Here is a 23,236-nt window from a genome sequence, read left to right as displayed (position 1 = left end):
TTTAGCATTATTTATGAAATTGTTCACTCTCTTTTTTGCATAAACTATTTTCTATTCACTATTTAAAAAATTATTCACTGTTTTCTCATAAAACACTAAGTGAAATCGTGTTTTCTAAATTTAAACGCCAAATCTGAATGCTTTTTCATGTTTGAATTTCACAATAATCGAATATATTTTTCTGCATTGATAAAATCTGTTTCTACATTAATAAAATTTTCCCTCTACACATCATATTTACTGTATATTTAAATCTGCTTACCGCATTCATAAAATCTGTTTTTTGCATTAATTAAAACTGTTCACTGTTTTCTTATAAAATTGTTCACTATTTTCTGAATAAATTATTTCTAGCATTCTGCATAAAATTATTTTTTATTCAGCATTATTTAAAAAATTGTTCACTCTCTTTTCTGCGTAAATTATTCTCTGTTCAATGTTTAAAAAATTGTTCGCTGTTTTCCCATAAAACACCTAGTGAAATCGTATTTTCTAAATTTAAACGCCAAATCTGAATACTTTTTCATGTTTGAATTTCACAATAATCGAATATATTTTTTTGCATTGATAAAATCTGTTTCTACATTAATAAAATTTTTCCTCTGCACATCATATTTACTGTATTCAAATCTGCTTACCGCATTCAAAAAATCTGTTTTTTGCATTAATTAAAACTGTTCACTGTTTTCTCATAAAAATTGTTTACTGTTTTCTGCATAAACAATTTCTATGATTTTGCATAAAATTATTTTCTGTTCAGCATTATTTAAGAAATCGTTCCCTCTCTTTTTTGCATAAATTATTTTCTGTTCACTATTTAAAAAATTGTTTACTATTTTCTCATAAAACACCTAGTGAAATCGTATTTTCTAAATTTAAAAGCCAAATCTGAATGCTTTTTCATGTTTGAATTTCACAATAATCGAATATATTTTTCTGCATTGATAAAATCTGTTTCTACATTAATAAAATTTTCCCCCTGCACATCATATTTACTATATATTCAAATCTGCTCACCGCATTCGTAAAATTGGTTTTTTGCATTAATTAAAATTGTTCAATGTTTTCTGCATAAACTATTTCTAGCATTTTGCATAAAATTATTTTCTGTTCAGCATTATTTAAAAAATTGTTCACTCTCTTTTCTGCGTGAATTATTCTCTGTTCACTGTTTAAAAAATTGTTTGCTGTTTTCTCATAAAACGCCTAGTGAAATCGTGTTTTCGAAATTTAAAAGCCAAATCTGAATGCTTTTTCAAGTTTAAAGTTCACAATAATTGAATTTGTTTTTCTGCATTGATAAAATCTGTTTCTACGTTAATAAAATTTGCTCTCTACACATCATGTTTACTGTATTTTCGAAGTTGCTTACCGCATTCATAAAATATGTTTTTTGCATTAATTAAAACTGTTCACTGTTTTCTCATAAAAATTGTTCACTCTTTTCTTCATAAATTGTTTTTAGCATTGGCGCAGTTATTGCACTTATATGGTTTTTCTGTTTTTTTTTTTTTTTTTTTAAATATGTAACCATATGAATAATAGACAAACTCCATGAAAGAAAAATGAATGATTCGTACAAATCACCTAATGGTAAATGCCTCGAAAAATTCAAATTTGTAAAAAAGTTCGAATTAGTTGAATGTAGAATTGTTCACTACGTAAAACTATTTTCTGCATTAATTAAAATTGTTCATTGTTTTTTTATAAAAATTGTTCACTGTTTTCTGCATAAACTATTTCTAGCATTTTGCACAAAATTATTTTCTGTTCAGCATTATTTAAAAAATTGTTCATTCTCTTTTCTGCGTAAATTATTCTCTGTTCACTGTTTAAAAAATTGTTGGCTGTTTTCCCATAAAACACCTAGTGAAATCGTGTTTTCTAAATTTAAAAGCCAAATCTGAATGCTTTTTCATGTATTTCATAATAATCGAATTTGTTTTTTGGCATTGATAAAATCTATTTCGACGTTAATAAAATTTGCTCTCTACACATCATGTTTACTGTATTTTCGAAGCTGCTTACCGCATTCATAAAATCCGTTTTTTGCATTAATTAAAATTGTTCACTGTTTTCTCATAAAAATTGTTCACTCTTTTTTGCATAAATTGTTTTTAGCATTGGCGCAGTTATTGCACTTATATGGTTTTTCTGTTTTTTTAAAATATGTAACCATATAAATAATGGACAAACTCCATGAAAGAAAAATGAATGATTCATACAAATCACCTAATGGTAAATGCCTCTGAAAATTCAAATTTGTAAAAAAGTTCGAATTAGTTGAATGTAGAATTGTTCACTAAGTAAAATTATTTTCTGCATTAATTAAAACTGTTCACTGTTTTCTTATAAAAATTGTTCACTGTTTTCTGCATAAACTATTTTTATACAGAAAACAGTGAACAATTTTTATGAGAAAACAGTGAACAGTTTTAATTAATGCAAAAAATAGATTTTTTGAATGCGGTAAGCAGATTTGAATATACAGTAAATATGATGTGTAGAGGGAAAATTTTATTAATGTAGAAACAGATTTTATCAATGCAGAAAAATATATTTGATTATTGTGAAATTCAAACATGAAAAAGTATTCAGATTTGGCATTTAAATTTAGAAAACACGATTTCACTAGGTGTTTTATGGGAAAACAGCGAACAATTTTTTAAACATTGAACAGAGAATAATTTAGGCAGAAAAGAAAGTGAACAATTTTTTAAATAATGCTGAATAGAAAATAATTTTATGCAGAATGCTAGAAATAGTTTATTCAGAAAACAGTGAACAATTTTATAAGAAAACAGTGAACAGTTTTAATTAATGCAAAAAACAGATTTTATGAATGCGGTAAGCAGATTTGAATATATAGTAAATATGATGTGTAGAGGGAAAATTTTATTAATGTAGAAACAGATTTTATCAATGCAGAAAAATATATTCGATTATTGTGAAATTCAAACATGAAAAAGCATTCAGATTTGGCGTTTAAATTTAGAAAACACGATTTCACTTGGTGTTTTATGAGAAAACAGTGAACAATTTTTTAAATAGTGAACAGAAAATAATTTATGCAAAAAAGAGAGCGAACAATTTCATAAATAATGCTGAACATAAACTAATTTTATGCAAAATCGTAGAAATTGTTTATATAGAAAATAGTGAACAATTTTTATGAGAAAACAATGAACAATTTTAATTAATGTAAAAATTAAATTCATATTTCGAAATTAAAATCTCTATATTTTACAATGCTTCTATTTAAATAAATAAAAACATAAAAAAATACTTATTTTTATCTTTAGGTTTATTTGTTGTTTATCCCCAAAAAACAAAAAAACAAAACAAAACAAAACAAAAAAAAAAAAAAAATTACACAGTACTCGAGTTTACCAAACTCGAGTACTGTGTAATTTTTTTTTTTTTTTTTTGCATTTTATTTATAAAATGTACTCGAGTTTGGTATACTCGAGTATTGTGTAAATGGTACTCGAGTTTACCAAACTCGAGTACCACATAATATTTTTTAATCGCACAAATAAACTCGAGTACCACATAATATTTTTTAATCGCACAAATCCAACTCAGCAGTGCCACGGTGGCAGAACTGATGAGGAACTCGAGTTTTGGAAAAAGTGGTACTTTGCCATTTATTTTCGAAATAGTGTTTTGTTGCTAAAAATTTCCAAAAAAGGTGGTATATGGCCATTTTGGCCTGGGAACTTGGGACTTGGGATACATTAGTCTGCATCTTTGTATCTAATTATTTGATTTGATTATTAGTAAATTAAGATGGGTTGGGAATTTGGGCATAATTTTCAAGTTACGTTAATCTTATATCCTCTCAATATCTTTTTATGTATATGTTTTTCGACAAATCCATAATCTCCCTAATTAATAATTACTGGTTGTATATGCTTCAACATTACATCTACCGGAGGTTTTTGCTTTTTATATATTAAAATGTAGATTATACTTTATACCCTCTATATTTAGGGTCAGTTTTTTTTTTTTTTGATACCCTCTATATTTAGGGTCAGTTTTGATTTTGGTCCTTGGGGTTTTTATTGTTGTTATTATTATTTTATTTAATTTTACTCCCAAGTGTTTGACATCATTTTAAACGTAGTTATTCCGACAAATTCTGTTACTTCCATGGCCTAATTTTAGTTTATTCACACTTTAAAACAAATTTTGTTTCTTTTTTTTTTTCTTTGCCTTTTTCCCCCCCCCCCCCCCCTTTTTTTTTTTTTTTTTTTTTTTTTTTTTTTTTTTGTGTGGGGTCATGAACAATATTTCTAATCACTTGTGAGGCTGTGAGTAGGGCTGTCCACCACCCACCTAGACCCAAAGACCCACCTGATCCAAGCGGTGGTTTGGTTGGCCGCAGGTCTTTGGCACCAAGACCTAATGCTGTCGTTTTGAGTGGTGGTTTGGCTGTCTGAGAAATCGACGAACTTGACCCGCTTGAAGACTTGTTATGTCCCCGTCAGAAATCGCAAGTTTAGGCCGAAAATCCAATAAGCCCAACTCTAACTCCGTCGATAAAAGGAAATCTTGACTAGATCTCGACGGATCCAGTGAGATCTCGGTCAAATCTCGATAGATTCAAATGAATATTGGCTAGATCTCATTAGATTTGGCCAGATCTAATGAGATCCAACCAAATTTCGGCTAAAATTCGACAAACCTAAGATCAACTGATACGCCTCCCAAACTGATATAACCTGATCCAATCAATCTGAAACTCCATTTAGGTCAGTTGCGGGTTAAAATTTTTACCACCCAATGTTGTTGAGTCGAGTTTGGGTTAGGCACAAATCCGACTCGGCCCAACCCATGAACAGCCCTAGCTTTGAGCATTATTTTAAAAACTGGAATGGTCAAAGCACCAAAATTGTGTATGATTTTTGGTATTTACTTGTTTTTCTCTATTTTTTGAATTGGTTTAGGATTCAATTCCCAATTGAACTTGCCGGTTTGATTTTTTTTTTTTAAACAGTGCTCATGAGCACAAGCCCAAGTTGTTGCAAGAGACCAAGTGCCCTTTTGGTTCGGCTCTTTGGGCCTAAAATGTGTGTTAGTGAATCCAAATATGAAGACGCATGTCAACTTGCCCTCTTATTTATTTATTTGGAACTCACTCACTTATGAGTCTTATTTGATTGCCACACAAACGCGGAACTCAACCAACTAAGCAACATCAACTAACTCTCATCGTGGACCAACTCAACACTCAAACACTCGTAACCCCCTCTAAAAGCTCATATTATCCCAAAAATTAAAAAACAAAAAGAAAAAGAAAGAAAGAAGAGAGATAATAGGTAAACTTCATCTAAAAGCTCTAATTAGATCACATATAACATTGTCATACTTTTGGATTTTTAATTATTATTTTTGTTGCTATTGAGGGTGTCCAAAGCTCTTTGAGCATCTTACTATTCTCTTGGGTGTGTATAGTTTCCCTGTTCCACACAAACCATGTAATTATAGGGAAAAAAAATCCCTTGGGATGGCTGCAAGATGCTGGTTAAAAGATAAGTTGGCTTAAATTGGGAAGCAAGGACACAATTTACCCTCTCTTTCAATAGGAATCTGAAATAAGTTTCCTCTTGTTTTTCAAATATGGAATCTGAAATAGGTGTCCCCTTTTTTTTCAAATATGCGGTTGGGCTATCTGGTTTGGTTACTTTGGTAGTAAGTTAGACCTACACTCAGATAACATCAACATTGGCAACAACGCAGAGAGAGCAAAATTGATCTTACAACCTCCAGATTGTGTAAGAAACCCAGAGTTGTCATCAAAGTCATTCCAAGATCATATCTCAATGCAATTATCTTTCACCATAAAAGCTATTTGGAATCTCAGAAATCAGGCGGAGCATAAAGGGGCTAAGGTGAACTTTCTAGCCCCTATCCAAGCATTGAGACATTGGATAATTGAACACGCAATAGCTTTGCAAACTCAAAAAGATCATCTTAGTAAGGATCTTACAGTATGGACCAAACCACCTATTGAGACATTCAAATTGAACGTAGATGCAGCAATTTCAGTAGATTATGCAGCCTTAGCAGTGGCGGCCATAGATGAAAAAGGAGATATATAGAAGGCTTGGAGCAAAGAAACTCTAGACAGGGTACCTGCAGTAGCCAAAGCAGAAGCTATTTTCTGGGCAATACAACTTGCAAAGCTGGAACACTATCAGCAGGTTATAGTAGGAGATGCATAATTATGCTTTGATGCCTTGAACAACGAAGGCTCCAAATATTTTTGAAAATTCTACAATTATTGTAATGACTCTAAAGTAATTAGCTTAGATTTTGTTTCTTGTTTTTGCTGTGTGAGAAGGGAAGAAAACATGGTTGCTCATGCCTTAGCCAAGTTTGCTATCCTCTCGAAATCCCATTTTGCTGTATTAATTAAGATCTTCATCCTCAATGTGAGCCATGGACGGGGGGAATTCTTGCTCTTTCTTAATGAAATCGTGTTTTAGCAAAAACCAGTGCCTTTGACCATTTGAATAATAGATCTCAAATGAAATTAATTCCTGAATTGCAAATAAGAAATTTTCAATTTGAAATGAAATTTCTATGTTCTATGTCCTAATTTCTCCATATAGAATGCCAATGAAACCATCTAGACCTACACCGGCCATTATTCTCTTTATGTACTGTAAGAGTAGAGCACTCCACAAAATCTTGGCTCTTAAGAGGTGTTTAGTTCGTTGCGATGTGCTCTTGATGTGATGCATATTACGATGATGTAACATTAAGATTTTAGGTTTTTTTTTAAAAATTTTTTTTTAACATTTTCAAATTTAAAATTACAAAATATATCACATCATCTTAATCTCATTACCTTCCAAAATAATTTAATATTATTTTTGTATTGAAATTACATTAATGTAAAATTACAAAAACATATTACGGTATAATATAACATCAAAGCAAACCAAACGTCCCCTTAAAGTAATGATGTATTGGGGGAAAACCACACTTTATTCATGGGATTATTTTCCTTTTTTTGCTGAATATTCATCATAGGATTAAGTAATCCTCATTAAGGGATACATGGTTATCAAAGATGAATTAACAGGAAAAAAAGAAAAAGATCCTAGATCTATGTATAGTCTTAAGCAAGCTTAATAGCAGCAATACAAACAAGAGTGCTATTGTATTTAAGCTTGCTCATTGGCAAAAATACAACAAACATTTATAGTGATTTAGTCACATTTAGTGTACACAACTAACGTGTAGTAATTTAGTTTACATTTAGTGTACACAGCGACATACATGCCATCTGGCTAGTGTGCAGTTGGTGCTTCTTTTACCTCCCATGATACCATCAGCACTTGCAGTAACAAAATCGAGGTTAGAGCAGAAAGGCATCTGACAGAGAAGATTAACTCTGTGATCCTTGATCTTTAAGTTCTGACGACGTGAAATGAAGCATAAGGTTTCCAAGTAATGGTGGCAAAGCATCTCAACTTTACATTCTGACAAGTAGCGGATGAGTTCAAGCATGATGAACCAAATATATCTTTCACTCCCCATATGCCTCCATAACCTAACCATATTATATGTGAAATTCCAGCTAAATGCATAATAAAATTTTGGGAAAAGGGAGGGGGGTCTATTTGACAGGTAAATAAGTTATGATTCATAGAAGGACAAATGATAAAAGAACAGAGAATTTGATGTTTTGATATAGAGTGCTGAGCTTTTTTTTTTTTTTTTTTTTTGGTTAGTATGACATAGTGACAATTGACTAGCATGCTTTAGTAGATTCATACAGTTCAATAATTTTGAGACCTAATATTCAAATCGAGATCATTCTCTGATACCCAGAATTCTTCCCCCTAGCTGTCACTAAAATACATAGTCATCTATATTTATGTGTGTGTGTGCGCGCATGTCATTAAGAAAAGAAATAATTGGCAACAAGTGTGTACTTGACAGCATAGGAGAGCATTTATCTCCCCTATTTTTAAATTTTATTTATTTATTTTTATACTAATGCACTTTGATAAAAGGCCATGGAAGGAAAGAAGGGGACTGGGCTTGGAGAGGGTATCTCATGAGACCTTTCATGGCATGTGGGTCCCACACGTGAGAGAGGATTCATAAGACTGTCCATGAGATACTTTTCCCTGAGCTTGGGGTCATATTTTTGCAGAGACACAGCATCATTAACCATACTATATATATATGTTCCCTATCTTTCATTTAAGAGAAGAGTGAGTCAAACTGAACCTAAGCAGTAAACATCTCGTGAAATAGTGACTCGGTATAATACTAAAGCATCGTGGGCAAATTCAACAAAGGGAATTCAGGAGTTGAAGTACCTCAGCGCCTTGATTTCTGCTGTGGAGGGTATCCAGTCATCCCCATTCCAGTGTCCTTTCTTCTCACCTGCTTAAGAAATGGGGCATCAGAAATAGGAACCAACACTTCCACAACAAAACAACTAGTACTCAACGCAATAAACCTGTTGCTGTTGATGGCCCTGGTTAGGAAGACCCCGCTGCATTGGAATGCCACCAGGATTCATTCCACTACCCATCCCTGGCTGAGATGCTAGATTATTATAAGCTTGCATGGCCTGAGGTTGCATCCTTTGCATGCCACCTACTGGCATCTGCCTAGGGCCAGATCTCAATGTCCCTCCATGGGCACCAGGAATGCTTCCAGAAACAGCATTTCCAGATGATACCTAGTCCAATGAATCAGAGAATAAGCACACACACATCATCCAAAGCATAAACATAAGAGACAAAAAAACATGCACACGTATACCGGTTGTGAAGGTTGTAGACTAGTCGTCCCTTCAAAATCTGTACTTCTGTCCACTGGTCGAGTAGGATAGTTCACAACTTTGTCTCCATTTGGGGATACCAGGGCACTGAAATTGATGTCTTCTGTTCGTCAAAATGAAGGAAACAGAGGTCTGCTATGTGCTTCACATTACATCTACTGGAAGTTTTAGTTTTTGTTGGTTTTTTTTTTTTTTTTTTTTTTTTAATTTTTTTATAATAATAATTATTATTATTTGAAGCATTGGAAAATAAAACTCTCCAATACGGTATTTGGGCAAAGACCAAAAGGAAAAGAATTGAAAAAAAGAAAAAAGAAAAAAGGAAGGACCCTTACTTCCGTCCTGGGAGGGGTTCAATTCGAAAATACCTGAAAAGCAAAACAAAAAGGATGCTTAGAAAGCGATGTCCAGTAAATAATGACAAGTTATAACTCTGTTACTCCGCCATATGAGAACATAGAAGAGGATAGCTCAAGGTATATAAGCTAAAGTAACAGGAAATGCTATCGATTATATACCTTTCCTCAACAAAAAAAAAGGGTAAATTACTTTTTAAACCTTAAAGTTTTAGGTATGTTTCATTTAAACCTTAAAATTTCAAAATGTTTCATTTAAAACTCAAAGTTTCCAAAAACTTTTCATTTAAACCTTCTAGCATATTTTTTCTATTAACGCCATTAATAAAACTTACCCCCCCCACCTCGACCTCTGTTTGTTCAAAACATATTCCCTTCCCTTCATTTGAAACTCTAAGGTTTAAATAAGAAAATATAAAATTATGAGGTTTAAATGAGATGTTTTAAAAATCTGAAGTATAAATGAAATTCTTTTGAAAATTCAAGGTTTAAAATAAAACATACCTAAATCTCTAAGGTTTAAAAAGTAATTTACCCAAGAACTTTTAGGCATCTAGTAAAGTTCAGTTGATTCAATGTTCAACAAATATTAGGATTATGCCCCAACTATTGGGTACAAAGGCCAGCACCAACACCAATCTCTGGTGTCAAACTCTGAAATATACCAGAAGAAAGATACTATTTTTATTTACAAAAAGGAGGAGGTGGCAGGATATATCTGGTTTTTTTTTGGGTGGGGAGGGGGGGGATATGGGATGCATCTGAAAGTGGTTGGTATATGATGATAAAATGAAAGCTTTTGAATCAAAATTAGTAAATTTATGAACATATACATCTTTTCAACCCAACATAACTGGATTCACATAAATTCCCCCCACCCACCCCCCCCCCCCCCCCCCCCACACCCCTCTTCCCCCCAAAAAAATCCCATATAGCATGCCTTGACAATATTGACCCAAACTTTAATAGGGGGGGATGCATTTTGCAAAGACCAGACTACTTTACCCAAGCAAGAATTCAATTTAATAAAATGTTAAGATATGACTCCAAGGGAAATTGGTTAGATAATTTATATTACATATTAAAAACAGGATAACAATATTCATGGGCTTTGATGTACTAAAAGATGAGGCCTACAAAAAGATGCAATTGATCAGCTTAGAGAGTGGCAAGTGCAGGTACAAAAACTCAAGATCTCACTTGAAATTAAGAGTCCAATCAAAGATAAGTGCCATAAAAAAACTGCACGAAATTGCATATACATAATTCTGCAATAAAGGCTTCTAACTCCGGAAAGCAATAAAGATAAGAGAAGGCTTCTGTCATGATATAATATAATATAATCACATCTACTGTGAGGATAAGGAAAAGTAAAACCCATATGACTATAAATTTCTTGAGAGCCAAGTAAATTTACAGACTACATGAGCAGTACTCAAGATCACTGAAGTACCAAAATCTAAAAGCCACTATATAACTAGGGGTTTCCAGAACTTCCCATGTAACACATGCCATGTAAGCAATAAATGAGAAGATGACCAGTCAGGTTAGTGTCTTTCCACCATCAATCCCAAACAAAACGACCTCCCCATAAGTCAAGAATTAGGTAGTAAGGTAAAATTAGGTCTGATATGCTTAATGATTGTTTTCTGAGGTACTATCACTGTAGAAAATCTATTGGGGTTAGAGGGTTTTTTGGGCACCCAAAAAAAAAAAAAAAAAATCAGGTTGCCTTCAAAATTCAGAAATCACCAAGAAGAGAAGAGTTAGCAAAAAAAGAAAAGAAGCAGCAGAAGAAGAATCTTATTAGGTTGCATTCAGAATTCACATATCACCAAGAGATGAATATAGAACAGATATCACGCTGGATCCAGCTTCAATGAAACAATGAGAGAAATCAATCCCCCCCCCCCAAAAAAAAAGTTTGGGGTGGGTGATGGGACCACATTGTAAAAAGTAAATAATTATATATATATATATATATAGAGAGAGAGAGAGAGAATGAAGAGAGGAAGTCATACTCGTGCTCCAGAGCTTGTGCAGCAGTTATACGCTTTCGAGGATCATATCTGCATATATAGACACGCAAGAACAGTGTGGCGATTAATAAACATGATTTCTACTTTAAAATAAATCACCTGTAATCAGGACTTGATTACAGCAAGAAATACAGTATAGAGCGAAATTAAAACTTGGAACCGCAACAAATTATAATAGGCTTTTCACTTGAGACAAATTGAGCAACATAATCTTATATGCTGCCCCTTACAATTAAAGTACTTCACAGCAACAAGCTGACTGTCCGATTTAAAATTTAAAGAAAAAAAAAATCTGCTACAAATGGCATGACTGCAATTTATTCCCTGTACTGTATGTCCTTGAAGTAGCAGTGCCTTTAGAGGTCATTGAGGCTTCCTCCATCTCATTATGAAACACTGTGGCAAATTTAGGGAAGGATAGAGAAGAGTTCAGCCTATTCAGGTGTTAGATTTCGTTTTGAGATGGAGGCAGAAGGGTGATCCATGCTCACTAGACCCTCGGCTGTAGAGGGTCTAGTGGGGGTTGGTGATGGCAACTATGGCAGGTGGAGGTGGGTGTCTGTGTAGTTTTGTTTGCTATGCTTTGCTTTGATTTCTTTCTTTCTTTCTTTTAATGTAATGTTAAAAGATTATAAGAATTGATGATTGTTTTATTTGCAGCTGATGCGGCATACTTCGATGTCAGATTGTTGATGTAGCACGTGCCACAGATAATTTTGTATCATGCAATTCCCTCAGTCAACGCTTATAGTGACATTGACAAACTAACTTGAGCTAAAGGACTTGACTGAAATTCAAACTTAAAGGATTTAAATGAAAATATGACCAAATTTCAAGCACCAAAATAGAAGTCATGGTAATAAGTAAATAGATAGCTAGAAGGTGCCACTTACTCGAGCATCTTAGATAGGAGGTCATATGCAGGACCTTTTATAGGGAGATGAACAACAGTATTAAGTCCAGTATTGTCACTGTAAAAGAATAAAAATTAGAAATATTAAAGATAAAAACAGAAAACTTAACAAACAAACAAAAAAACAATTATTCCTTGCAAGGGAGGAAGTGTCTTAAATGTTGCTTGAGATGGTTTGATCATGTATAAAGGAGAGTGCTTGATGCACTAGTGAGAAAGAGTAAGTTGATTCAAGTTAAGGGAATGAAAAAATGTAGAGGAAGACTTAAAATAACATTAGTAGAAGTAGTCAAAAGGATATGTCAACTAAGGAGATAACGGAGTATGACTTTGGACAGAATGAAACGGCAGAAAAGAATACATCGCTGACTACTTAATGTGTTAAGGATCTATAGCTGACTCCAAATTTTTGGGATTAAGGCTTGGTTGTTGTTGTTGTTGTTGTTGTAATTAGATACAAAACTGTCACCAACTGCACAGGATTGGATCCATAACTTCAAACTTCACCCCTTCCTTAGAGAGGGGGGAGATGTCATTTGGTTCAAGGACAACTGGCATATGCACATAAGGTCCTTTATTGCCTATTTTATAATACTTCATTAGATAAGATAAGGGGGGGGGGAAAAACTTACTACTTGTGCCCTTGTATATGCTGCACATCTTGTTGCCAATGTGGAAGATTTGCAAGAGTTGGCCACTTTTCTAGAGTGGGATGGCCTTTGCAAAAACAATGAACTATAATATAGATTTGCAACATAGAAGGAGAAAAAAGGCCTCAACATGAAAGTAGGCAGAAAAATTACCTAAGACCTTGAATATCTTGTCAAGTTGATCAAGCTGCAGAAGTGGAAAACTATATTATAGGGATCACAAAATGTCTATAAGTAGTACAGTTTAGGAAACTACATCTTAAAAATGGAAAGACAGTCAAGGAAGCTAAACTTTGAAACCATATAAAGCCACAAACAACATTCTACCTGAAAAGGATTTGGTGTGGCCTTGACTTCTGCACCTTGAAAAAGTGGCTTCAAAGTCAAAAGCTCAGCAAATATGCATCCAACAGCCCACATATCTAGTTGCAATTTTAAGGATGTACAGCATTCTTACTAATCAAAAAAAGAAGGATGTACAACATTCTTAATCACTGGTGCACAATTTCAACATTCACTTCATCAATGACGTATTAGCTCTACAGTTCTTCTGTTACTGTTAGAATTTCTTCCTGTCAATCTTAACAACTTGGTGAAGTAAAGATCCCTTCCAGTTCAAGGTAGAGAATAACGTAACATATCCTACTATTCCATACAATCAACATTGGTGTAAACCATCATTTCTAGACCAAGTATGCAACAGAAGCATAGATTTAACAATGTTGCATGTGCACATATGTGGTCAAAATTCAACAACTATCATTCTAGCAAAACTTAATTTGAGACAAAGATCACAAAACAATGTTGCATGAAGCAGTAACACCAAAGCAAATCTATTGGCAACTTTGTCTGTGCGTTCAAATGCATGGAGTTATTATATGCAGAATTTGGTGTCAAGGATACCAACAGCACTTGTATAGTGCTTCGCCCCAAGGAGCAACTCAGGTGCACGATACCAAATAGTTACCACGACCTACAAGTAATAATGGAAACCAATGTATCTTATTAGCACAGGTTGATAATTTTTTAAGTAAGCAGCTTAAAGGAACTTTGAGGATGGGGGTCAAGCCTTTCATATCCAGGTTTCCAAGATATCACATCACTAGTGAAATGATTACACAGGTTTAAACAAGGCAGATCAAGAACCCAGTATATGACAAAGACATCAAAATTCAAGTATTGAACATATCACCAATTGACATACTGAGATAAAAGTAGGGAAGGAGATATCATCTACGCATTGGCCAGAATCATAGAACAAATTTTGATATCCATAAGATCAATACACGGGCATTACTTTACTTTAGTTTTCACCATAAGTGCACATATTATAGACTGCTACAAATATTATCAGAAAGCATGCACTTTGAAAGGATTACAAACTTAGAAATACTCTTTTCAAGAAGAAACTGTTTTTTTTTTTTTTAAAAGGATAGCACCTTAGTTGGAAACACTGAGATTTTAAATATCTAATAAAGTACTCCTATTGATTCTCACTTTCCTGGAACTCTGATCCATCCTCACTTTCTTCAGCAAATGCTAATTTTTAAAAATTAAGAATTTTGTATGTGTAAATGTGTTTATCTGCTGAAGAAACAACCACATTTTGCGGATCAGAATTTTTGCAAATGCAGTAAGACCCAAAGTAGTCAAAAGCAAAAGGCGACCTTAAGGCAGAGGCATGAGGCAAAAAAAAGGTGCTAGCCCGATAAAAGTGAGGTGGAAAATTTTAAATAATTTTATTATAAATAGAACTTAGATCATATGTACCTAATGTATTGAAATATTATAATCAACTGTTTTTGAAATGTGTTGCATGAAGAAATTAGGTCTATGAATTAATTTCAAAATAAGCTTAACATGGTTTAGGCTCTGTTAATTATTCTAACAATAGGTTTTACAACAAGCTTCTACAAATTTTTTTTTTTTAAAATAAAAATAAAAACAATAAAAAAAAAAATTTGAGGCTCTCGCCTTAGCGTCTTTTTCATGACTTAAGGCGGTCCTCTTGCTTGCCTAGGATCTAAAGGCACATTGCCTTGGAGCCTTAGTAGCGCCTTGCCTCGCCTCACCCGGGCGCGTAGGCAATTGCCCGGCTCGCCTTTGACTATAAAGGTAAGACTAAAGACAAGTGATACTATCTCCCTCTTCCTGCCCCTTGATCATCAATCAAGTAGAGCAATTGGCAAGAAGCTGAGAAACAGTGGCAGAGCAAAATTGAAAAAGTGATACGAGGAAATTTGAGTTTCTAGGAAGCTGAAATTCCTATGAGCACCAATTGGATCCAGCATTTTTGGCTTGAGAACAAAGCACAAGCAGAAAATAACTTACAAACAAAGTTCTCAAATGAAAATCATAATATGATGGTTGCACCAAGAAGGCTCACTAGCCTCATACATGAGGAAGTTCAGTGGAACAATATGGCATTTGATTGGCAGGTGGCAATTTCTCATACAAAGTTCCAAGTTAAATTTCCACAATTCAAAATTCGAAAGCTCCATGCAATTTGGATTAGAGAGAGAGAGAGGATGTGCCTATTAAGGAATATGATAGATGTAGCTTTTTCCTATGAATTTTTGTTAATCCAAGTTAACTAATACCCCCCAAAGGTGGCTTTTTATAATGTATTAGGCTGCAAGGGCCAAGTTCTTGATGGTGACCATCATAGAAAATAGATATGGCTCATGCTAACAAGATATAGCATGAAGGCTAAGCCAAGTTTGTTTTACCTTGTCTTTGCAATGTTTGATGGCTCAACAAATTTGTTCAGATTTAGTTTGAATACACTAAAAACCATTCTTGATCCTCTATCTGTTGAAAGATCAATTCATGAATAGTAAGTACAGAGCCATCCAGAGTGGCTCCTCAACATTTCTATGGATTCAAGAGGAAAATTCTTGAGTAAGGGCAGCCCAAATTCTTGAGGCTCCTCATCATTCCCCCACCCCCCCGGCCACCCCCAACCCCTTTTTCTCAAAAAATGCTTTTCCGATTGGGCATAAAAATTTCATTCCTCTGAACCCCGTATTTTCATGGACTGAGGAAAACAAGCATCACTTATCTAATACTGAGCTTTCTGATTTCATAGCCTCATAAGTTTTCTACATGTCTACTTAGTGCACATCCAAGGTTTGCCTAAATAAATACGAGAACATTATATGAAACTACAAACAAGGTAGCGCCCAATAATGCAAAAGATGCCTCCTACCCCATTATCAGATAATGACTTCAAGGGAGCTTGGTATATTCTTGCAAGTCCAAAATCAGCAATTTTTACAACTCCTTGCTCGTCTCCTTCACCCATAACCTGTTCATGGAAGATCTAAGTAAATTCAGCAGCAAATGTATACAAGCATAATTGTGTATGAAAATAGTGACTTTAGGCATTAAAGGTATTCATATATAACTGAGGGATAAAGAGGTGAAAACATTACCAAGATATTTGAAGGCTTTAGATCTCGATGTATGATCCAATTACTGCAAAAGAATTCCAACATCATATGTCCATCGACAATGATGAAGTCACAAAGGAAATAAACATCGGCTTTGCAGAAATAACCCTTACCTGTGAAGATAGTTTAGTCCATTGAGCAGTTGCCATAGAAATGATTTAACTGTGTATTGACCGATGGATTGGTTAACCTTGTCCCTATGATGTCTAATAATTTCCTGTCATGCAGTGATCACAAATAGTACCATTATATAGATAAAGCTAACAATAACATGATATTTATGGTTGCATTGTATACTGCTTTTTTGCCTAAAGATCCTCAGACTAGCATATGTTATGACTAAAATTTATCATCTAGGAAATGTAACTAGCTCATGAAAACAACAAGAATCAAGTAATCCTATAAAAAGAAATTGTTTGCCAAAACAAAGTTGCATCAGATTCAGGAGTGCAAATATCAATATAAATATATAATGTCACTAAATGTCGATAATATCAGGATAAATTTCTCTAAATTCCCTAGGAACCACGGACACCGAAACAGGTAAGGTTACAGGTTACAAGTACAACAAAGAAACGAGCAATTTTTGAAAAATTATAACATGAAACGGGCTGGTATGGCACGGGTACAGCACCCTAAATGAAGTGTAGGGTGCTTCCTAGAATAAAACACCCAGAGAAAAAGGTCTTGAATCACAGCTTATCACAGCAATTTGTTGTGGCAAATGGAATTCCCCAAAAATTAAACAACACTAAAATTCAAAATCCCTAATGATTGAAATTCTATGAACTTTCAATGAAAAAGCAAAAATTGGGGGGCTCACATACATAGAGGTCGTGTTCTGCGTAGTCGAAAGCGAGATAGAGCGACATGTCGACGTGATTGATATGAACATTCACAAGCTTCACCACGTTCTCATGTGAAATTTCTCGTAGCAACTACACCATCACAATTTCAAAAAATTTCAAAAAAAAAAAAAAAAAAGTTTCAAAATTTTATAAAATCTTCATTCTCAGAATCACAAATTTCAAAAAGAGTAGTGTTTTTTACCATGATTTCGCGGATGGCGGTGGGAGAGACGCCATCGCCGTCTTTGGATTGCTTGAATTTCTTGATGGCGATGGACTTTCCACGATTGGTCGAGGACTTGATCCTGGCCAAGAATACGAGACCATAGGTGCCCTCTCCGATCTTACCCAACAGATCGTATTGTTGAAGCCACTCCGGCTTCTTATTGTTGGTATTAGTATTGTTACCGTTGTTGCTGTTTGTATCTCCCATTTTTGGACCAACGAGAAGTGTGAGCTTTGCTTTGCTTTGGCCTCCTTCGTGTGCTACCTTACCTTTCCTTCTCTCTCTCTCTCTCTCTCTCTGTGTCCAAACCTATCTACTTCATTTTACATGGTCTCAACACACAAGTCACCATTTTTAAAGTTTAATCCCTGTTTTTAATTTTACATGAATAATTATGAGTTTAAAATAATTAAATCTCACCCATCAAAAATAATAATAATAATAATAATAATTAAATCTAGATTTTAAACTTTACTTATCAAAAGTTAAAAAGTAAATTAAGAGTTAAAATCACAATTTTAAAATTAGTAGTCTTTGTTTGGGAATTGAATTTTAGATATTTTGAATTTTATTTTATTTTATGAATTAAATATTTTTATTAGAAATGCTAAAAATTGTCCATTTGTAATTATATAAAAAAAAATTATGTATAAAGAAATTATAATATCTTCAGAATTATATTAAAGAGACAATTTTTTACCCAAAAAGTCTTTTGACTTTTTTTTTTTTTTTTTTTTAAGATGGCTTTCACTGCAATAGAAGCAAAACATCAATGGTTGGACTAGTTGAGGCGGCCAAGTGTGATTTGCAAACTGTACTACATCACTTTCTCATCAAGTCAGGTGAGAGGCGGCCAAGTTTTACAAATTATTTATCTTCTATAATTAATAGCAAAATAATTCTAGCATTAATTTTTGAGAAAATACTATTCCGCACAGGTTGTTGCACACAAGATGTGTGTATATTGTTGTGTGCAACAATCAGGTGTGAAATAAACACCACCTTCTCATTAATTCAGGTGAGAGTGTGAGACAACCACTAAATTGCTTTTATAGAAAAGTCTTACAAATCGTTTATTTTTTATGATAGTAAAAGAGTAATGTTACAGTCACAAATTATTTTGTGGTAATCTTTTATTGGTTTTCATCTAGATTCATTATTAATATCACTATTTTATTTATCAATAATCATTCACTATACCAGCCGTTTGTAAATTTTTTTGTAAAATAATTTGTATTTCTAGTATTATTAGATAGCAAAATAATGCAAGCATTCATTTTTTTTTTTTTTAAGTGATTACACACTGATGTTGCACACAAAATGAGTGTATACTGTTGTGTACAATAATTAGGTGTGAAATAAATACGATTATAAAAAAAAAGGTGTGAAATAAATACCGCCGGTCATTTTTTATAGCAAGCAAAGGGCATTAGATGTATTCTTGTCTATTTCTCTTTTCAAAAAGTCTAGAAGGTAGTATTTCTAATTAAATTTGTAGTAGAATGATGTTTGCCATTTTTCTTTTACACTTTGTAGACGGTATCACATGTATCATTCCATAAAGCACGCCTCTTATAAACATGTGGTGTGCCCGTATTATAGAGCAAGCCTCTCACAAACATGTGGAAGCCTCTCACAAACGTGTGGTGTGCTCCATAGGACAGGCGTGTCATATAATTTTTCAAAATGTTGGCATAGTCTGTAGACTTCAACAGGACGACCGGAGCTTCAAAGTACTCAAACAATAATAATTGACACATGCACTTTGGTCGACCGTTGCGGTGTGCTGGCACTGGCAGCGTGGAACCAAAACAGCCATATAATCAATCACTGGCTCCTCTCTCTCTATTGATAGCTCTTCTTGGGTTAGAGATAAAACCCATGATTATAGACAGATTATTCCCTCTAATAGCATAGATTTCGTTAATTACTTCAGCTACGCACTTCTTATTCTCCAATCCTATTCGTATGCTCTCTCTGTTTTGTTTATACACGTTGATTGCCGAGAAAAATGTTCAAGTTATCCATAATCAAGCTCATGACATGTAATATGTGTCTTCTTTCCTTTAATGCAATTTAAGTTGGTGACTTTAAGAATAGCCATTCTTCAAATTCATATACATTTACTTCTAAATTTCTAATAATGGAAGCATCCCGTGGGTTTTGAACTTATGACATCACCTTCCACCTTGTTCTTACAAATAAAGAAAGTGTCATTTGAGTTAGAGCTGAGTAACTTTCTTTACATTTATATAATAATGCATTCTTAAATTACTTTGTCATAATTGTTGGATGACTTTCTTGTGCTCAATTTGAAGTTTCATGCTTTACTTTGCATCAAATTTTGTGTGTAGCATTTTCTTACACTGTAGAAATGGTGAAGAAATATCTTAAACTCAGTGGTTGTGTCATAAGAAGGGTGTGTTGTGAGAGAGTGCCACATTCGGTTTGGGCCTCTCCACCTAACCTTAAGCTTTTGGGCTGGATGTTCTAACATTAGTAACAAAAACTTTGCTTACAGAAGCCGAAGGCGTGTATAAATACTAGGCTGTGGATTTGGAGGCTTGTATGCTGCTTTAAGACTAGAATCACTTGTTTGTGAGGCCTGATGACAATAAACCTCAGCCTCAGGTAAGTTGTGATTAAAAGCAAACAATTAATTTAATCGCTTGGTCTGGTTTGCCTTAGCTAGTGGCAGAGGAGCCTGGAGTAATTGCAAAAACAAACGATAAATAAATTCACGGCAGCTTAATACTTTCAAGAGGAAATTCCATGTGCAGAATAGCTTGCAGATGTGATTATCGTAGAGATAGCAACTCCTCTTTACAGTTCTTCACCCTCTTTTTTAACCCACTGAATTAAGAACATGATTGGTGCTTCATGCCCATGTAGATAGGCTTAAATCCAAGGGAATAACAACTTTACTCGCTTCAGTACATCTCTTGCATGTTTGTTTGAGGTCAAACCACCACAGCCACCATCAATGAACAAAACCCTGCAAATTAGTTCTTAATCATTCCCCAGTTCACCCCATATATAAACCCCCCAAATTGGACCTTAATGTTAAATATTAGCACCGATAGAGAGCATTGCCTACATCCACAGAGGAAATCTTATTATATGAGAGTGTAGTATAAATCTTGTATTACAATGACCATAACATGAGTATACATAATAGGCTAAACTCTAGATTAGTGACTTCTACTACAAGTAGGAAACTTGGGCTTGTACACATAGAAGGATTGAGCTTAGGCCTATGTTATTAGACTAATCTATATATATATATATATATATATATATAAAGCCGAAACTTTTGAAACTCCTACAATTTTCCTAGTTAGCACAATATTAAAAAAATAATAATAAAACCAAAAAAAAAAAAAAAAAACCAAACTTAATAAGGGGTGAAATTCTATCTCTCTAACAAATCCAACTCAAACTAAAACTCATCATTATCATTATCATTAGAACTCTCTCTTATACATATAAAGCAAAGTAGTCCGAGTCCCACTCTCTCAGCCTCTCCATTGTTTCCCCGCGGAAAACATGAGGAAAAAACAAATTATATATATAATATTGATTTGTTTACCTATGACAGCCATAAGGATTGTGCAAAAAAAAAAAAAAAAAAAAAAAGCTCAGGAAACATGATAAGAAGAAGTTTCTTCACACTTCACTTAGTCTTTAAGTCAAATTTGTTAAGTCGGCATCAACTACAATGACAGCGGCCACAAAAAACTGGACTTGGAGCTCACTGATTGATGCACACCGTGTTGTCTTCACCGATTGTAATGGGTTTCTCACTTTCTCTTTCTCTCACGGTTTTTTTTTTTTTGGTACAAAGAGGTTTCTCACTCTCTCTTTCTCTGATGAGTGGTAAAAATATTATAAAATAATAAATTTTTACCACACATACATTGTCTACCACACTTTGGTTTTGGTGTTTTTCTTTTTATCATTTCCTCTCTCTCACTCTCTCTCTCTCCCTCTCTCATATTGTGTTTGTAAAACTTTGTAATTTGTATGATGTTAGTAAAAAAACTATCAATTATATTAAATATATATTTACTCTAAACATAGAACAATTTGTATCTAAACATTAAAATAGCTTGAATTTCTTATTAAAATAAAAAAGCTTCAATTCAATCTTGGAGTCCAATTAATTCCTTTTGATTACATTGTAAAACATATAAAGACAAAAGTTGTCATAAAAGTAAATTTTTTCGTAATGTTAATATGATTATTTATAATCTTTTTAGTATTATGAGGTTTGAATACTCACTTAAACTTATTTATGTGCCTTGGATAAATTTTTAATAAATATTATGAGTTATTTTATTTTTGCTTTGTTTTTTAAATTATTTAATTATTAATTAAATTATTTATGATATCACTGGTCGGATCATTGGTTTGACCGATGGCACCACACGAAAACCCTCTATGCCCTTTCTTTTGTTTCTACAAACTCTGTCTTCTAGGTATGTAAATTTCTCTTCGTAGCTTTTCTTTCTTTTGTCTTTTAGATTTTTACTTTTATAGCCCATGTGTTTGTTTGTGTTCTTTCTTTCATATTGTTAAATGATCATAGTGATGAGTTTTGTTCATATTAATTTCAAAGATTATTTCTGTAGGGACACGATTATTCACGACCCAAAAATGACATTGGGCTCGTATGTAAAGGGTCCGAACAATATGATTTGTAGAGTGTGGGCTTGAAAGGTTGGACCTTGGTCACTGGACAGCGGTCTGGTCATGGTTTTTATGGAAGCTCATACGAAGATGGGCCTAGCGTGAATGACAAAACCTTTCTTCAGAGTCACCTATAGGGTTTTCGTCCTCGGACCCCGTCAGAGGAGCTTAGTGTTCTTCTCCTCCTCCGTTTTTTAGGGCCTCTCCCTCTGGGGGAATCCCCTTTCCCCTTGGTTCTTCTTCCCTTTTATACTAGTAGTTACTTCCCTTTCAATGTCCACGTGTAAGTTTTACTTTCTAGGATGGAGACTTGTCCTATCAGCCCATACCTAAAGTGGTTGGGAATAGACGTAAAAGTTGAATAGCATGGTGAAGAGCATGGGTCTATCAGACGTAGAGTTCTTTATTACAGTATTGGCAACTTTTTCACTTGTCTTGTCCCTGCATTAAACTCGTCCTTCTTCTTTAGGTGTCTTGTGGGATACTGAGCGTGAGATCGTCCTCGGCCACATCCTTGGGCCTTTTTAGGGCTTTCATTACGCGTCCTCGGCAATAGGTCTCCTCGGCCTGGGCCTTGGGCCCTAATGTAAAGTGGGTCGGGACCACAAATTCCCTGGCCCCACAATAGCCCCTCAAAATCCTACTACCCGACCTCATGGTTGGGGGAGGAGGGTTTTGGTGATGTTAGGCCCAAACCATGGCTTGCCCAACTCTGCACTTCATTAATGTTGGGGTTTATCCATTTGCATGGGAGGTGTGCCGAATTATGAGACATCCCTCCAGATTTACTCACGTGGCGTCCTCGACGTTTCAGTGCTCGAGGCGCGCCATCACAAGGATATTCAAATCTTATGGTTGCAGACGGTGTTGGAAATTGAGCCAAAACCGTCTTGCCTGTAGCATTTCTTGGAAACATGCATAAATTAAATGCCACCGATTTGCCCTTTATATAGGCAGGATAGGAGGTTACTCCCTTTACATATAAACCCCTCGGCCCCTTCAAATTCTTAATCCTTCATCCATACTCACAGTCTTCATCCCCAGTGCAATCCTCCCTTAGAGCAATATGTTTGAGGCACGGGTGGGGGTGAAAGAACCACACCCGCTCCAGAGGCACCGGATCCTTCCGAGACTCACGGTGGTGCGGTCTGGATGGGGGAGACACAGGCTCAAGACAATCCTCCGTTTTTACAAGGTGGGGATGATATCTTCTCCTTTTTCAGTCAAAATCCGAAGCGGGTACTGGTCGCA

General features: G+C 34.4%; 1 protein-coding gene across 1 annotated transcript; it reads right to left on the bottom strand.

Annotated features, from left to right (window-relative positions):
- Positions 1-6,946: 6,946 nt before the first annotated feature.
- On the bottom strand, positions 6,947-17,627 carry LOC126732577 (cyclin-dependent kinase E-1). The gene is made up of 16 exons (XM_050435516.1): positions 17,273-17,627; positions 17,050-17,160; positions 16,336-16,439; positions 16,205-16,247; positions 15,979-16,077; positions 13,674-13,743; positions 13,098-13,192; positions 12,924-12,957; positions 12,753-12,837; positions 12,101-12,178; positions 11,190-11,237; positions 9,148-9,180; positions 8,794-8,899; positions 8,486-8,710; positions 8,343-8,409; positions 6,947-7,564 (listed from the first exon to the last, which is right to left on the bottom strand). The coding sequence occupies exons 1-15, from the start codon at positions 17,501-17,503 to the stop codon at positions 8,344-8,346; spliced, it is 1,428 nt and encodes a 475-aa protein (XP_050291473.1). The 5' UTR covers positions 17,504-17,627; the 3' UTR covers positions 6,947-7,564; position 8,343.
- Between the last annotated feature and the right edge of the window lie 5,609 nt (positions 17,628-23,236).

The sequence above is a fragment of the Quercus robur genome, chromosome 6 (assembly GCF_932294415.1).
Source record: "Quercus robur chromosome 6, dhQueRobu3.1, whole genome shotgun sequence".
In the NCBI taxonomy this organism is placed as follows: Eukaryota; Viridiplantae; Streptophyta; class Magnoliopsida; order Fagales; family Fagaceae; genus Quercus; species Quercus robur.
This window is presented reverse-complemented; position numbering and strand designations above follow the sequence as displayed.

Excerpts from the sequence above, each read along its gene's own strand:
- LOC126732577 (XM_050435516.1), bottom strand. The coding sequence starts at position 17,503 with ATGGGAGATACAAACAGCAACAACGGTAACAATACTAATACCAACAAT. Across the intron at positions 16,440-17,049 it reads ACGCAGAACACGACCTCTAT|GAAATTATTAGACATCATAG; the intron begins GTATGTGAGCCC and ends ACTGCATGACAG. Across the intron at positions 12,179-12,752 it reads CATATACAAGGGCACAAGTA|TGACAATACTGGACTTAATA; the intron begins GTAAGTTTTTCC and ends ATTCTTTTACAG.